An 18,182-nucleotide genomic window follows, 5' to 3' on the forward strand; every position below is an offset into this window, starting at 1 on the left:
GAGAGAATTTTGCTCAGAGAGATATTCTCATGAGGTTTATATTGCATCATTATACTAACACAATTTCAAGGAGGTGCATAATTTAAAGATCAGCTCAGAGTACGTGTGCCCTGTCAATGGTGCAATAGGAATTCATCCCGCTTGCAGTGATTCTCGAACAAATCTGCTCTGCACATAGATCCAATCTGCATTTCATTGTAATAACAAGGACTGCCCAAATTGTGCAGATTTTCCAGAACAGTCCTTTAAAATGGATTCCTTATTACCAATCTAACAATGCTTCTTCTGTCTACTTCTCAGCATTTATGAGTGATTATGCTTTCCTGGCCTGAGTCACGAACTTATTCTTTGAAAACGTTTTGTATCTGTATGCAAGCCAAAAAAGGCCACCTACTTGAGCGCTCAGGAAACTCGAGTTCTCCCACATGACTCATCCATCTAATACTAGTAAAACAACATCCCTCATTTTTTTATTTTCAAACATCAAGAAAGAAAAATTATATCACTGATCAACAACACTGAAAAAAAGAATATAAATGAAGATTTTATTAATATGGATTAGGATCCACACCCCAACATTCCAAAAGCAAGAATAAAGTCTAAAGCAAATGATTTGTTGTGAAGGATTTTCCCAGGTTTAGAATTAACCAGGGCTAATGTCTCCTTTAAATGTGTTATAAGTTGTTATAAAGAAGAAAAAACAAAGCTTAAAGGCCAGATTGTGATCCCTTATTGGCTGAAGTTAATCAATGGTGTTTCCATAAACTCATATGAGTAACTTGTCCCCACAGGAGCTAAGGACATCACTGTCTAGGTCTGAAAACACAGAAGATAAAGAATATAATAGAAAAAATAAACAAATCTTTATGACTAGCAGAGCTGCCGCAAATTCAAGATTCTCCCCCTCCTGCCCAGAGAACACAGGGTAACAAACAGTGTTTCATGCAAGAGAACCAGCACTCAGGAGCCAGCAAGCTACTGTGCTGAAATACCAGAAACTCCCAAAAGCTTTACAATGACTTGGCAATTTAAAATGGTTCCCTTAGGTAACCACTGTGAAGTCTGTCACCTACCAGTGAGTACTGCTAACAATTCCCTCTTCCAGTGGGAATTTGTATTTAGATCCGACAAAGCCCCACACTGGTGGGGCTTTGAGCGATTTTTGTTCTAGGGAAGAATGAAGACCATTTAGATATTTTCCCTGTGCCTGGGGCACTGTCCTAAACATTTCTCAGAAAATCATCTCTTAAGTCCTGAGCTCTGCCTGGGATAGATTAATTACAGAGAGACAGACTGTCAGGTGGCTTTGGTTGTTTGTTGGGTTTTTTTTTATTACAACCGTTATTTTCAAATTAGGTAGAGCTGGGTTTTAAAGGTTATCACCACTATCACGAATCAGTGGGATCCAACCCCAGTTACCCACTCCCTTTTTTAAATCATTTGTTTGATTCGATTCATCCAGCTGACAAAAATCTTCAATTTCAGCATGACAAAAAATACATTTCTCTGTGATTTTGGTTTAGTTTGCTTGTTTGTTCTGAACTACCTCAGTTTCCAAAAGCAACTGCAGATGCAAAGCTACTCTTCAAGCTCCCTGACAACAGTAATACTGCTGTGAACTATAGTAGCAGTGAGATGCAGGAATAAATCCTAAGGAGCAACAGGGCGGCTGATAGGAGTCAAGAAGAGAGGAGAAAGGTGCTAATGAGCAGCACCAGGAGGCTTGGGGTGTCGGAGGGAAGTTCCAGGGTGCTGCAGGCAGGCGAGCAGGGGGGAAAGGACTGAGCCTTCCGCGTGCTTTCACTGCACAAGCAAGATGCTGCTGCTGACACAAGACAATCAAAGTCTAGGTATTGTCTGCAAGGCCTTCGGGAAAATTAGCAGACTAGATAATAAGCGAGAAACCCTTATCGAGGAGGAGAATTTGCTGATCTTTTCCACCCCAGGCTGCAGCTTCACAGTTACTTTAAACTGACCTAATTACAGTCTGTTGCGAAAGAGGATGGGAAAGACAGTCGGGATTTTCTCTCCCTCTCTTCTGCTGGCACTAGACCTCGTACTGGGCACACCGAGCAGGATTTGGGGTTTCACACAGGGCACTGATTCAACTGAAAACTAACTTTTCTGCTGTTTTTAAATTGTTAGTAAGTTACTTCTAGGCTAGATCAGTTCCCTCCTCCAGCTCAGCCCAAGCACCTCAAGGGCACGCTTACGTTAAACGGAGCATGAAAGCATAACTGAAAGCCCCAGCTCCACCTAGAAAGACAAAAAATACCCATGGTGCTGGGCAGCCCTCCTACCTTTATAGCATCTCCCTGCAGTTCTTAAGAAGTCCCATCCACCGCTACTTTACAAACATTTCCATCCTGCTGAAATCACTAAGGTTTTTTCTTCAGAGCAGTAGGCTACACGAGAGAAAGCCTGTGTGTGCCCACCAGGCTGCAAACAAGCAGCTACAACGTATGCAATGTGTAGTGGAGACAGATTTTAGACTTCCAGTAACATGACACAGTTTAGCGAGGCGTCAGGGAAGAACATTTGGCTATGAGTTTTCCACAAATAGACAATTTGCAAAAAAGCTGTTCAGCTTCTAGAAATCTGTCGCTTTTCTATTTTCAGTTCTTTATCTCATTATTTTATATAAATGTTCAGAAAAGACTTCATACTTCTGAGATTTAAAGTTGACATCTTTGTGGGTTTTGGCTACAAGACCACAGGCTTCACAGATACAAATGGACAGAAATTAACTCCTGTGATAAACTAAAAGAGGGATCAAATGGCAGCAGCTCCAGTTCTGCAAATCATTCAAAAATGAAATAAGAATCTCTTTATAAGCAGAACTGCCATTTATATTTGTCTGTAAATAAGCAATTTATTTCTTTTCAGAACCTGCTCAGATAAACCGTCTTTGAAGCTCTTCTTTGATGTTTCTCAATGACACCAAACAGATGCAAGAATTGCCTTTTGGCAATTCTCTAGGCCTTTGTCCTTGTTTAGCTGCTTAGAAGTCGTGCCTTCTGGCTCATCTTTAGCTCCATACCTGACAAAGTTTTCCTCTAGGGTTTTTTGTTATGTTTTATTCCACGCACCCTGGTCTCTCTCATTCTAAACTGAAAAAGTACAGAGGTACCAAGACAATAATTTAGGGGTCCCACTGAAACAACCTGGCTTCAGACACACACAGTGCAGCTGTAGGACCTTTTGGGAAGCGCATCACAGTTCACATCATCTGGAATAAGGAGAGGAGCAGGGTGAAAAGGAAATAGAGATTATATCAAGGGCTCTTGGAACCGAGACTGCAGAAGAAATAGCAAGTCAAGGACAAATCCAGAAACAAAGTCACTACTGCCAAAAATTAGCATGAGATGTTCTTTATGGAAGCTGCCACTTACCACACAGATCTAACCATAAAATTCTTCCATTACTGTGCATCAGAAATATTAATGAAATCTGAGGGGAACAGGACTACTGAAACAGAGAAAGCAAGACCCATTAAGTCAGGAGTGAGCATACACCAACTGAGAAATACCATCTTTGATAGACCTATCCTTAAAACTCTTGTATCTGCCTTCACTTTCACATTAACAATTTTTAGAAACCTTGGTTGAACTTAATAATGAAATTTATTATGTTCAGTGCCACTCTGTACATACGCTAAAATTGCTGTCGATGTGCAGATGAATACTGAGAGCTCATCCTTGCAGAGAAGGGTTTAGGAACTCACTTAAGACCGGTTTTGCACAGATTATCTATTAGTTTCCTAAAACATAAGTCTATGAAAGGTATTACTGTTCTGGTATTTCCCAAGAACACTGAAATAACTGAAAATATTTCAGCATTTTCTTGGATCATTGTGGCCATGAATACGCCACACATTCAGGTTCACCCAAACCTAGTTTAGGCTCCTCAGCACCCTCACAGTGTATTTGATAGCAAGAGAAAGTACTTTATGCTGTAGGCATAGAACACTTTATATACAAAACCTTTATGAAAGATGATTTTTCACTTTATGAATTCCAGTAGAATTTTGTGCAGCACGGTGAATGATAAAAGTAATTACAGCACATGTCTTAATCCCATCAAAACCAGGTTCTTGGGCTTCACGAAGAGCAAATGAGAAAGTTATGACAAATCATTTAATGAAATGTTTTTTGAGAGTTGACGGAATACAGTCCCTAACATAGCTGCTTTACTGGGAAATGAAATCAGATTACTCTTACCAGAACAGAAGAGAAAGTAATATTTTCCCACATTTCTTAACCACCAAGAATTACTCTTCCCCTTTTCCTTTCATATTAAAATAAAGGTCAAGTTAGTGACTCAAGGAAAACTAATGCTGTAAATATTGACCTCCATAGGTCTGAAATGATGGCTGGTACCACTGAATCCTTGAAACATGGTTGGAAGAAGTAAGTGGAAAAAGTTTTGTAAACTACTGTAGAATTTTCTAGCGCTGTGTGCACCTTGTGAAGTCTTAAATATCTGCCAGACAGTATAGACAGAAGTGATGTACAACAAACAAGTTCTGTTCAAAAGTAGCTAGCACTGACGAGCTGACTGATCTTCATTTAACATGATTACATAAGCATGAATTAAAATAAGAACTCTCTGCCTTTTCAGTGTGAAACTCAATTTGTCACAGAGTATCTCTTTCACGCTTGATGACAAATGACAAGATCATTTCTTTCTGTTTTTTTATGTAATGCAACCAGTGTTAACAGATATTTACTGCAACATTTCATTACCCAGGTTAACATGCAGTCTGGAATATCCGAGTAGTATGTTTATAGAAAATACAACTTTTTAAATGTCACTGAGTTGAAAGATAATTGGAATAGGATGAGTGAAAAATTCGTTTGTTCCTTCTCCCTGAGGACAAAGACATTTTTTCTTCAATGAAAAATGAAGAGGAGAGTGGGGAAACAGCTTTCTGAGGAACAGCTTTGCACATGAAGAGGTGTAGAGGCCCAATTTACAAAAATAATGCAAAACAGTTAATTCCATTGACCTTTGCCAAAAAGCAGCTTAGGTAGGATCTTTACAAAGCTTCAGCTTCACAGAAAGCCAGAGCTTCTGAAAAGGCTGGATGAGAAACCCTAGGCTGCTTGTGAAACAAGATATTCCCCAGTGGAGCCCTTAGCAGCTCAATGCACCCCTGGGGAGGCTGTAATTGATTATGCTGCTGCCAGTGGCTGAATAAACAAAGGAGCAGACATGGGCACAGTTTCATTTATCATGCTTTAAAACTCTATGTTGTCATATTTGCTCAATTAGTAAGTAAATGAGCTCACAGTGTGATCTTTCCCATGTAAAGATGAAAGAACAGGAGTGGTACCTGTTTGTATTGCAAGTCAGGGACACACTCAATTCTCCTGCCCAAAGTTCGCACACACGTAATTCTTATACTGCCCACAAGAGAAAGTCAAGCAAAACGAACCCCATAAACATGTTTGAAAAGTGGTTTGAATTTATGATGCAAACAAGCCTTTTGCTCATACAAAAATAAGTATGATGGTTTGATTTTAAAATATTCCTAATTTATGTAGTACAAAACAGCATAGTGGTAAGAGGTATTTATTAATAACTCATCAATTAATTGTCAAACAGAAAATATTGTCAAACAGAAGAGATCCCCAAGCCCATAATATACTAACAGTAAACGTAACTGACTTCAGTGGGAATCTTGGATAAAAAAAAATACAGGATCAGACCCAAATATAGTTCAAGCTGCAAGTCTAGAGAAATTATCCTTCTGCTATTTAACGTAGAAAACTGGCCTCACTCTGAAATAACTTTCATGAAAGTTAATGAAAGACTTGCTAGTGTTTTACCGTGGGAATTGGATAGTGCCTTAGCTTTGTTTCAATGTCAGACACCATTAGTCCTCTCTCTTCGTGATTTCTAGCCAGGAATGGGCTGTGGGGAAAGGAAGAGATACTAATTCTGATTAGCCAAAGAAAATAACTATCTGAAAAGCTGATTCCCATAACAAATATTTCTGAAATTCCCTGATTCCTACTAATAATTCACCCAGAAGTATCTTAAAACATATGAAACAGAGATCAGAATAAGGGTTAGTGGCACCAAAGCTATCTAATCCATGGTGCCTAAGTACTGTGGATATGGGTCACTAAAATTTTTATGCGTAAGGCACTGTAGCATTTGTTACTCAATGACATTTCAGGAGAACTGCGGACGAATGGGAGCATCTTTTTTAAAATTCTGATCCACAGTTTTAATTAGCCTAGCATACCTAAATTTAGGAGAAAAAAGATTTTTAAAGAAAAGCTGAAAATAGCACTGATGGGAAATCCGGATGAGACAGTACTAAAGAAGAATGACTATACGAAAAATGCAATTGGAGGGAGGAAAGAACAGATACCAGAGTTACCTTCAAACAGTAAGCACTTTACTCCAGGATATTTTATACAAAGCCTAGGAAGTCTAGCAGAATTATTTCACTCCAATTGACCTGAGCTGATACACTGCATCCAGCTGCAGAAACTGCATTTTAAGGAAAATAAAGAAAAAGGTAAAATAAAATAATCTAGAGAAGAGAAAAGAAAATTAGAAGAAATATTTTTAAAATTACTTATGATGTGTTGAATTGGTTCAATTTGGAAAAGATTGAGGTAAATGAGAGAACAATCCCCCCATTTGATAAAAATTTGTAGCAAAAGGCGTAATAACCAACATATCAATAACAAGTAGGGAAAAAAAAAAAACAAGAAAAAATCCAGTAGTTTGCTATAAAGATTTAGGCTGGGTAACAGAAAGTACCTCTTCAAACTCCACTTGCAGTTTTCTCTTCACTCTTCTCCCACAGCAATATTATTTACTGCCTCTGCCCTACCCAGGGAAGAAAGCCTGATCTGTAGAAAGACCACTGTGTAAAAGCACACTGTTAGGCACTGAAGCAAACACAATTCGTAGCTAAGAGCAACTTTCATTCGGTTTCATCCATGCTTATGAGTTGCCAGATGTTGGCAAAGAATACATAAGCCTCTTACAAGCCACAAATAAAACCCACAATTTATCTGAGGTTCTATGCAACTTTAATACTTCCTATATCAAGCTATCAAGAACATTAAGTGGTCTTCGGTTAAAGCAATGTAATATATTAAAAATTTGTCATTCTAAGTAGAAAACTAGGCCTTGAAAAAAACCCCACAGATTTTCATATGACAAAACATAAGCAGCTGGATGTATAAATGATACAAAGATGGGTGACTGTCAGTGGGCTAGCAAAAGAGGTGAACGATGAGGTTCCGGGACCAAAAATTGACAGGATGCCCTAAAAGTTTCTCTCCCCTGAATCAAAGAGTAAAATCAGCATGTATGACAGTAAAGACAGACTCTAAACCACTGAATATTGAAACCACGCCAATAAACTACAAATCACATAGTCAGCACAATGAGTAATAAAGAAGATGCCTCAGAAATATAGGAAAAGCAGAAGGAGCCAGATATGATGTCATCAAGCTCATTTAAAATCTACCTAAAGCTAATTATAACAGGCCAAGCTCATTCCACCTTTCAGGATAAATCAAGTCTACGCGCTAACCGCAAGATGAAGAAACATGATGAAGGGATAACGCAGATTCTTACTTCCTTGCATCTCCCTGAAACTCGGTATAAACTCAGTTTTTCAAGGCACATCCTTCTCTATAGAAATGGCAATATTCAGTAGCATATTTCAAGGCAGCGTAGTTCGGAAGTTGCTAATATGGTGCAGAATTTGGCAGGAATATGAGTGGAAGCATGCAAAGTTGTTCAGAGATGACTATGACCTTTTATCATGTCTATGTACATATGGCTGGAAGGTATTTAGCTTCTGGCAGATATAAAAGGATAATATTTAGGATAAGTGATGTGTATGGCACTTAGTTGTGGAGTCCAGTTTGATAGCCCGTATGTTACACACAGTTCTCAAAAAAAAAGAAAAAATAAAGAAAAAAATGCCTAACCTAAAAAACTGGTTAACACATCAGGGAGTTCTGAGTGGGAAGGGACTAAAACTTAAAATAATCCTACCTTTTTTTTTTTTCCCATGTCCCCCCCACTAAATCCCTAAAGCAAATGGAATCTGACTAGCCTCCCATCTCCCCAGTATTCAGCACAGGCTCCAGACATGGACAGGTTTTAAACCTGACCATTACATTGAAAAATACCGTTAAGACTTGCCATTTAACCAAACTTTTCTGATGTTCACGCCTTCCTTTCACCTGCTGCCAGTCAGTGAAATTAATTCAGCAAGCAGATTGTGTAAAGGCAACAGACTATTTCAGTTTAGTTTTCCTCCCTTGCGCTGTATACTGTTCTCTTAACAGCTGATTTGAAATGCCACCTAGGGGTCTTGGTGAAATCATGAAGCTTGCCAACACTTTAGAGCTGAAAAACTGCAGAATATGAATATAAAATACGATTATAAATACCAAAACTGTGAAAGAAAATACAGATGGATTTTTCAAAACAAGGGACTTTAACAAGTATATTGTATTAAATGAAATGTGAATAGACAGTATTTGTCTGAATTAAATGGATGGCTCAGCAGCGCACTGACAGGACAGTCCACCTCATACAGGGCAGCATAATGGTTCTAGGTCTTAAATACTGTTCCATGCTGCTGCTCTTCCATGGCCCAAAAGTTTTAGAAATCTTCTGAGAAGAGAGTTCTTGTTGTCAAGTGTGTATGTTAATTTTGCAATGCCTAATAGCTGTCCTTGCCTGGACAATTAGGCGACTAGGGCTAGTAATTTATTTTATTTTCTGTATCAAGAGTGAACTCCAGGTGCCCACTTCCTTACACCATATACTGCAGCTGGAACTGCTACAACTGTCTTGTTTTTCAGTGTTTGAATAGTTTCTCTTTTCGATCCATACCTGAAATTCTCACTTCACAAGCCAATAGCCACAGGTCTTGCTATAGTCGAACGCTGCTTTATGTACTACAGGAAAAAATGCATTTCAGTAGAAAACTGGCCTTCATCAGTCCTATAGGTCTGTCTCCTGTACACAAACCAGAGTCCGTGCAGGCTTCCTACCAGGAACGAAAGTCAATACGGCAGCTAACTTGTCTAATGCTATGCCTGAATAAAACATTTCAGAAAAAAGCAGCAGCAGCAAACCTAAATAAAAGTCAGAGATGCTCTTGAATCAAAATCCTAGACCCGATCAGCATCCCAAACTTTGGAAAGTCTCAATACTGGAGAGCAGGCAGTCCTCCTAAGAAATACGTCTACAAACTTTGTGACCCCTCTCCACTTAGGAGTCTGCTAGGATGTAAGCTGAGAACAAGTAATTTATCCCCATTTGATGGTGAAGCCATCCTCATGATGATCGATTTTGTTAGCACAACTGGATGAATAAGTACATGCCAGTATGCCAAAGGGGACAACAAATTAGGTGTTTACACAACATAGCAAGTACAAAGATTTTCCACAGGAGGGAAAGTATCTGCGGCTTTTCTCTTCACATTTGTTTCCAAATGTGTGGTCTTTTCCCAACAAGTGAGATAGAGAGATACAAGTCACTACATAATCTGCCTTGCAGCACTGAGACAATATTCATAGAATCATAGGGTTGGAAGGGACCTCTGGAGATCATCTAGTCCAACCCCCCTGCCAGAGCGGGGTCACCTAGAGCAGGTTGCACAGGAACGCGTCCCAGGAGGGTTTTGAATGTCTCCAGAGACGGAGACTCCACCAAAGTAGCCACCACAATATTAGCCAATTTATGAGTAGATCTAAACTAAAAAATGATGGTACGGATTTTAAATGCCAAAATTTAGTGCTAATAAAAACAGGCAGTATCAGTCAGGTGTGTTCCATGTGCATGAAATATATGCAGAAATCAACCATGAGGCCAGAGGATATTAAAGACACAATCCCCCCAGAACCTCTCCTCTACATTTGATGCGTCCTAGTACCTTCAATCGCTGAAAGCCCCAAAGAAATCTTCTCTAAAGCCCCCAGAGGTGTTCTTTCTTTCCCTAATGCAATTTTAAAATATACCAAAACTATCTTATTCTTGTGACTGGCATATTTATCCAGAAACTTAATAATATCACTTAATGCTCCACATTCAGAAAAACAACCACAGTTCTCAAATACCTTGGGGTGAGAGTGATGCCACTCTCACATGACCACGAGGAAATGGATTCAAACCAAACTGCCTTCTCAGAGGCAATCACACAGCAGATGGTAACAGCATTCATAGTTGCCACCTCTGTCTATATGTCTGTTGGCACAGATTACACATCTAGTTACTAACTTCCGAGACACCCTACTCTCAAGGACCAGGTTTGCTTTCCTTTTCTTACTATACCACATAAAACCTGATTTAGGAAATGCACTAAATTTCCCTACTATATTACAGGTAACCACTATCCCCTTGGTGTTTCTCACATAACTCATTGCTTTTGACTTGAAAAATAAACACATGCATTAAAATTGTCTTTTCTTACAACTACACAGTACCCTCCTCTGTAACTTTGAGATATTTATTGCATTTTTAGCTGCAAGTTACTTAGGGAAGGTCTTATTCTGCTGCCATTATTATTGCCAAGTAGTTCAATCAAATTTAATGGCATCATTTGTTTAATAAGCTACTACCCAACATGAGAAAGAATGGATGCAGCCAGCTCCCAGTAAGGTATCTGCCTCATTTCAGCTAGAATTATGCTACTGCTAACCACATACACATTACATGGTAATTTTCTCACATTTTTCCCCTGTGCTAGCTTTTCAAGTGGTTCTTAATTAACTCTGTTTTATTTATGAAAGCATATTTTGGTAGACTTTGCCCAAGAGCTTTAGTAAACAGCTATATGAAGCTTGTCTTTACTTATCACATCTCCCGTAATGCTTTCAAAAAGGAGGGGAGAAGGGGAGAACGTTTAGAGCTGCAGAGCTGTGTTTGGGGTGTGAAGGTTTCTGCCACTTTTAGCCTACCTCTTAAGCCTCATTTCCTTCGGAAATCATAATTTTTTTCCATGCTTATATATGTGCAAGTGCTAATTTGTCTCCTTTCCTCTTAGCTTTTAGCCAAATAGACTATTTTGGCCTACGTTAGTAGAGGGCAAAGCCCTTAAACATACAAAGCTCTTACAAATTCTGTGAACAGACTGTACGAGAGAGCCTGTATGAATATTCCCATTGAAGGAAAGATGCAGTGAACTATTCAGCTCATTAGACGCAACAGAATTGAAAAGAAGTAACTTTTTCCTCCAAGGCAATAAAAGCTTCCATCAACACTGAACATCTGGTAATGCTGCTTCCCACACCCACTTCAGTAGTAGTTGCTAAGTTTGCTAAAAGAACAGCTGTTAATTGTCTTGAAAGGATGCCCATCTCTAAGGAAAGGTAGGAAAGTGTTTCGCTGGTACTGAAAATATGAGCACTCTCAGCCAGGTAAGAGAGTTCAAGCATTCTGCACCTCACTTGGGCGTCCAGTTTGCTGGGCTGTACCAATCACATTTAAAAGGCACAGGGAATGTCGATAAATATATTCACCTTGCAAATCATTTGTTAGTGAAATGCACTGTTAATGCTAAATGACAATCATTTGCTGTAGGAAAAAAATTACATGCTGGTTTTATTCAACAGAGCTCACATGCGGATTTGGGACTGTAAAATGGAAAGTGGATGTGCACTCATTTACTTCTCAAGTTAAACAAACCTTGCACATTTTTGAGTTTGAAACTTCTTGGTGTATACAGATCTGAGAACTGACGGTCCCATCTAAAGTAGGGTCCATCAAAAATTATTACCATATCTTTCCATAAAGTGGAGGACGAAACAGAATTAAGCCAGAGAAAATTTTGCTGTTGGTAAGTCTGGGGGAAGAGATGTGGTTCCATATCAGTACATGTCCATTTGTCTCCTTTCCTGACAGTTTTTAACCAGTTAGCCTCGTCTGGCCCACTGTGACCTCTACCTGTTTTAAGACACAGATGATTTTTATTTTGGCAACATAGAAGGGGGCACAACAATTTATGTCATTAGAAATGTCAGTTCTACAGGAGTGTCAAATGAATATGAAGCTTAAAAACTTTGAATTTTTACAATGCTTGCCATTAAAGCACTTAGAATTTAAATGAAACTAAATTGCTAAAAAATTGAGCAGTGAAAATATTTTCACTATTTTTTAAATCCCTGAAAATTTCAGAAACTGATTAAAAGTAGGCTAAAAGAGTGAAAAAAAATTAAATATGTTTCAATATTTTTGAATTTAAAAAAATTCTTATTACGATTTTTTTTTGCGTCAAAGGTATTAATGAATAAAAAAAATTTAAAAATATGTTGACTAAAAATTAAATGTTAGCTTTCACATCAGTAACAGAAAGCTACTTTTCAAAGCTACAAGATACTTTCATCATCTTTTACCAGAATAGAAAAAATTTGACATTTAACTCCAAAACAGCCAACCTTGCACCAAGATATGACAGTGAATTAGAAGTTACTAGATCCATTTGTAAAAAATGAAACAAACTAACTCACTCCAAAAAGAAAACAACAACAAAAAACTTGCACAGACAGGAGGACTGAAAAGCTCCTACTGAACAAAAGAACAGTGGGAGGAAAATAGCCATTCAGGTATTTTGAGTCTATGCTTACTACACCAGCATTAAAGTGAAAGAAGAAAGTGTTAAACAAGGTTATTACTTTTAAATTCTAGAAATGGATGCACAAATATCGTTACTACCACAAGTACACAATTAGTTTCGCTAAATGCTTTTTTTTCTAAACATGAAACCTCAGTCAGAAATCACAAATTTAGTTCTAAGAATATTCAGAATCAAGAACTCATTAAGAAACCATTCTAATCCTTTCAGGTTTGAAACAAAAAGCCTTTTAAATTTGTTTTCTGTTCTCTTTCATGCCTAATGTTTTTTTTTCCCTTTTTCTCTCATTTGTGGACAGTCAAGGCTGTATATTTGCTTTGCTCCAGCTGTTCTAGCATACCGAACACAGCCTAAATGCCTTGGCCTCCTATCATCTCCGGAATACCATACAGAACTTTTGCATTATGTGCCACTGTACAGAGGGCATTACAAAGGAATGCAAGCCTACAAAACTCATTTTAAAAAATATCCACCTTACCAAAGCTATTTGAACTTATTCAGCATAGATTAATCTCTCTTCATTTTAGGGATCCAGGTCTGTGAAATAAAGTTTGAGACTCGGGACTCAAAACCCACTTGTAAAGCTGGTTTAATTCTGGATTTCACAAACACTGAATATGTTCAGTTTGCTAATTTTTACACTTGAAGTGTAATCTTTTCATCAGGTGTATAAGAAATCATGCCCTTCAACTGTATGTGCATTTGACTTGGCAAGTGAATGGACTCAAACGTATAAAAGTTCCAGGCAGGAGTCAAATGAAGTAGGAAAATGTAGCTCTTTCCAAAGAACATTTAATTGCTGTTATCTATATATCAGACATCATGATCTTTTACTTTTTGCAAATTCCTGAACAGTTCCTCCAGTATTACATACATTTCTGTACCATAATGATCATCATATAGAACACACAGTATAAAATACAGCTTTTAAGATCAGAACGTATTAAAAAATAATGTCCTTTGATTAGATGTGGCACTGTTATTCAACTGTGTCAACGTTCTGCTTAAGAGAATGGCATAAATAAGCTTTCTCTTATTTTTGACCTTTTATGAATTTTCTTATATTAATAAAACATGTTTCTGATCGCCACAAGGGTTTTGTAAGCAAATATCAGTGTTTTCTGCGTTTGTCTCCTTGGCAGACTCCCCCTTTCTTCAAAAGAAACCTATATCTGCAGCCTTCACTTGTATTTTTGTTTCAGGCTAGCTATAGAAAAGTTCAAAGCAATTGCAGACACAGACAAAAATAAAATAAATATAGATATTTAAAAAAAAAAAAATCTGCAAGTGCTACCTCCAAGATTTTCCATTTAAGTTCAACTGAAGTTAATAGAAAAAACCCAAGAACCTTGAATTGAGTAGGATTTCAACCAAGCAGTTACATTGCTTCATTCTTGCGCTGAAGGGGTTTTGAAGAGTTCTTCATATCTCCCAGTGAGCTAACCACCTGATTTAAATCTCTCATGCTTACGTTAAACACCATTTGGGGACATTGTTCAAAAGTTTTAAAATTCTTAGCTTACGAAGCTAAGACAAAGCTTTACTTATTCTAATTGTCAGCATACCCTCTGACACTGCATAGTGTCCAATACTGGTACAGTCCTTTACACTAGGAAACAGTGGGAAGCATCTGAGGAAAAGAAGGGATACGTAGTCTAGGCAGAGAATTGAAAATTACTCCTGTGACTCCTTCCAAAGTCTTGGGAAAGTTATCGAACTCCTTTCCTTCAATTTCCCTCTCTGTAAAATGGGAATATTAATACTTAACAACTTTGAAGGATATGATGAACATTAAGTCATACTTGTAAACTGCCTTGAAGGCAAAAAACACTGTACGAAGGCTAAGTATTGTCCCCATCATCAGAAATTCATGGTGTATCCTTTCCTCCTCCGTATATATGAAGGCAGGAAATTATCTTACGAAGGAGATTGATGGCACCTGGAAATTGCAGGCAGCCACCCTCTAAATTACTGTGCATGAGTCACTTTAAAGTATTATAGTTCTTTACTCAGTGGGACTGTATTGACTCTAGCATATAATGTCAGAATCGTATTACTAAGATGTTTGTACTGTTACCGAAAACTACCTGTAACTGGTACATGAAGCAGCTAGGGTGAACCCCCAATGATGGAAGAGATGTTGGCTGTAGTTGAGTATCCCCACCCCAAAATACGCATTTCAGATCATGTCAGAAAGAAGCTGTGCTGATGTATAACACCACCACCAGCAGCAAAGCTGCATCCAGACCTAAATTCAGCCCTATTACAGTATGCTACATACATCTCTCCATTACCTTTTCCCCCCCGACACGTTACCTGTGCCTGCCCTTGTAAAAAAAAAAAAAAAAAAAAACAAACAAAAAAAAAACAAACGTCAAGAAATCGAACTTGTTCGAGGTACCCCAACACATCAGACAAGGAACTGACAGAAGAGATTTGAATCAAAAGCAAATTTAGAATAAGAACTATTTCTGGCTTTTTCAAATGATTCATAGCAATATCCTCAGCAAGTTTAAATTAAGATAGTTTCCTTGATATTAGTGGAGCTCTGCTGCTTAACAAGGATGAAGATAGGTTATTTAAATTCTAAAAAGTAACTAAAGCACCACTTGAGGTATTTGAAGATGAATCTCCATTGAAATTTCATTCTTTATAGCTTCATCTTCTGATGGTCTGCATCCGATAAGTCTTTGCAGGGAGCAACTTCACTCTGTTAATTCTATGACAGTCATAGTATAAGGACATGAGCCGTTTGGGTTTGATCTTGTGTAAATTAAATAATATTGAGTGACATTCTATTTGTCAGTGACAGCATACACACTGAAGAAAGTTCAAGAAAATTAAATCAGAGTACTCAGGCTATCTTGACATCCACCCTGTCTGCCCAAATTCTCAATCATTATTTTGGAAGCCAACGTGAGACAGTCAAAGGTTCATCCAAAGACCTTTAGTTAAAAATATTTATCATTCACAACCTCAAAATGTGGTCTTGTGTATCTCAGAAACAGAATACTAAAATGGAAACAATCAAATGCGTAATTTTTTTCCTATTTCACCTGCATAAAGCTGCAAAGTGCCTCATATCTTAGTTTTAGCCTTGAAGTCCAGCACTTTGACTTCAAGTATTAAATTTAAACTGCTGGAACATATCTTCTTCTGAAGGCATCAAGCAAGTTGAACAGTATTTTATGTATTGAAAAACTGTTTCATCACTTTTCATCATCTTGTTTCTAGACTTCGCAAGCCCAGCTCTTTCAGTCTTTCCCCATAGGTATTATTTTCTAAGCCTCTTATCATTCCTGTTTCTCCAGCCTGTCTACATCCTAAGAGTGATGCCCAAACCCAACACAATAGATGTCCTTTTCATAACTACATAGTATCCAAACTGCAGTTATTCTAAGTATGAATATTGTAAATGTTTCAGCAATATCTGTTATCTTCGGAACAGATCACCTCTTGAGATTTTGCTGTGTGCATATTTTCCCAGCATAAATAAATAAAAAAATCCAAGTCTTGCTGTCTTGGCTATGAGGAAAAGACTGAAAATAGGTCGACAGTAACGATTCCAAAATTGAGATGAAAAATAAAAATAACTTTTAAATGCATTAATTCCTCATCTCCTTTTTCCAAACCTTATATTGTGAATTTGGACAGTCCAGTTGATTACTTTTGAACACTTCCCACTTTTGAAAAATTGCCCATGCTTCATATGGCATCCCTGAAAATTCTTTTTTTCTGCTACATTTAGGATAACAAGACATCTACTGACCTGGTGTTCACTCAGCAATAGAGTAATGGAAATCAAAGTAACTCAGTCCATACTATGACATTTATCATTTGATTCTTGACATCACTTTGCATTTCCTGTTTCCAAAGGAAAATGAATACTGACACGCACAGCTCATTAATAAGTGTTCTAGACCAGTTTTTCAGCTTTACACATCATGACTGATGTTGGGAGGAACACTCTGGAAAAACTGAAACTGAAAATCTCATTTGGATTAAGTTCTTTCACATGACCTCTAAGAATGAAAAAGGGCTTAAGGTCAGAGAAAGCAATTTCCACATGTATTTTCATTGCGCATGAAAGACATGTGAAGTTCTGTCTTCAGTAGATACAATTCTTCAGTATAACATTGATTTTGACTTGATGATTTTAGGAGTGACACAAGAAAAGTAACGTAAGAAAGTAGAAGACACATGGAATCATGCCAGTAGAAGTCAAAGGCTCAAAACACTTCTGAAGAGCAGGAGATTAAGAAAACCTTTCTAGTCATCTTATTTAACACTGTATAAAAAGAGGTGCAAAATTATTCCTTGCAAGCTTCTTTCTTAAGTTATGCTTGTTTCCATGGGCGATTAAAAAAAAGAGATATTTTAAGACAACATAAAACTCACTGCAAAAAGACTGCAAAAAGGGGGAAGAACCACTTAATTCTCAAACTATCACAGACAAGCACAAATTTAATTTCTATCAGGAAAAAAAATTCAAACAAAACACTGCTGAAGGAACTGTAAAGTACCCATTCACCTTTTATTTTCACAAGTGTATCCAATGCAAGCCCTCAAAACCCTTTACAAGGAGTCTTAAGTTGTCAGGCTCTTCTTCCCATGCAGCCAATGCTTGTTTTGCTACGAGAGGCTTTTTTATTTTCCTTATGAAGACTAACATAACCCTGATGCTGGATTTCTGAATAACCTGACATGTCAGTGTGTTCTCTGTGTTGCAAAATAAACAGCATAACCGAAATACTCAAGGCATTAACCTAGGCCATTGACAGTGTGATTCAAAGCATCACTCTTCTCCATCATGCTAGCAATACCTGTACTTCCACTTGCAGTATTTTTTTCCTAACTTTTCATTGTTCTGATGCCAGCTGCTTCTTTAGTTTGTTGGACCAGGACAACCACCACAGCACGTCCTGCATTTCTGTAGTGGATAGGCATGAATAGATAATGACTAAACAGCACCAGTAAAACAAAAAGCACTGTCCGAAGGTCAGTATTAAAAACTACAATTGAGAGATGAGGGAACTGAGTTTCAGAAAGGGAAGTCCCAAAGATGACCAGGCTACTGGCAGAGGTAGGTGACAGAAGCCGGGTTTCCTGCCCCTCATACCCTCTGCACTGGACGGACACAACTCAGAAATCCCACCACAGTTTACTGACCCTTTGTAAACCCAGGCAATGGTAAAAAAAAACATGTCAGTTCACATAAACAAATTGTCTAACTGTTCAGGATAATGTAACTAATATAAAGAGTCATCTGAACTCTCTCTTTATTTGATTAACCAAGATTTTATAGCTAAAGTTTCAGGATTATATAGGCATAGCATACTATATCATATCAACCACTAAATGCAAAACCAGCTGATTTGCAATAATTCCACCTTTAAAACGAGAGTTTGAAAGACTCAGTGCTAGAAACATATTGCTAGTAGAAGCACAGCTTCGGTGCATAGTAAATGTGGATATAAAATGTAGTCTTTATGAAACTGAAGCATTGATACTAATGAACAAGGCCAGCCAGGTCTTGTTGATACATTTCCATAGAGCT

General features: G+C 37.8%; 2 protein-coding genes across 7 annotated transcripts in view; one reads left to right on the forward strand and one right to left on the reverse strand.

The window, feature by feature from the left end:
* The window catches only part of CTNNA3 (catenin alpha 3), a 539,182-nt gene that overhangs the window by 313,385 nt on the left and 207,615 nt on the right, over positions 1-18,182 (reverse strand). The window contains exon 1 of one of the 4 annotated variants that reach the window (XM_063338119.1): positions 2,301-2,420. The exons of the other annotated variants lie outside the window; for them this stretch is intronic. The gene's annotated coding sequence lies outside the window, so the exon portion shown is untranslated. Of the gene's footprint in view, positions 1-2,300; positions 2,421-18,182 lie in introns of those variants that run through there. 4 annotated transcript variants of the gene reach the window in all.
* The window catches only part of LRRTM3 (leucine rich repeat transmembrane neuronal 3), a 90,545-nt gene that overhangs the window by 28,819 nt on the left and 43,544 nt on the right, over positions 1-18,182 (forward strand). The window contains exon 3 of one of the 3 annotated variants that reach the window (XM_063338122.1): positions 4,359-4,409. The exons of the other annotated variants lie outside the window; for them this stretch is intronic. Coding sequence (XP_063194192.1) covers positions 4,359-4,364 — 6 coding nt within the window. The 3' untranslated portion in view covers positions 4,365-4,409. The remainder of the gene's footprint in view (positions 1-4,358; positions 4,410-18,182) is intronic. 3 annotated transcript variants of the gene reach the window in all.

Source organism: Chroicocephalus ridibundus, chromosome 6 (assembly GCF_963924245.1).
Source record: "Chroicocephalus ridibundus chromosome 6, bChrRid1.1, whole genome shotgun sequence".
NCBI classification, from domain to species: Eukaryota; Metazoa; Chordata; class Aves; order Charadriiformes; family Laridae; genus Chroicocephalus; species Chroicocephalus ridibundus.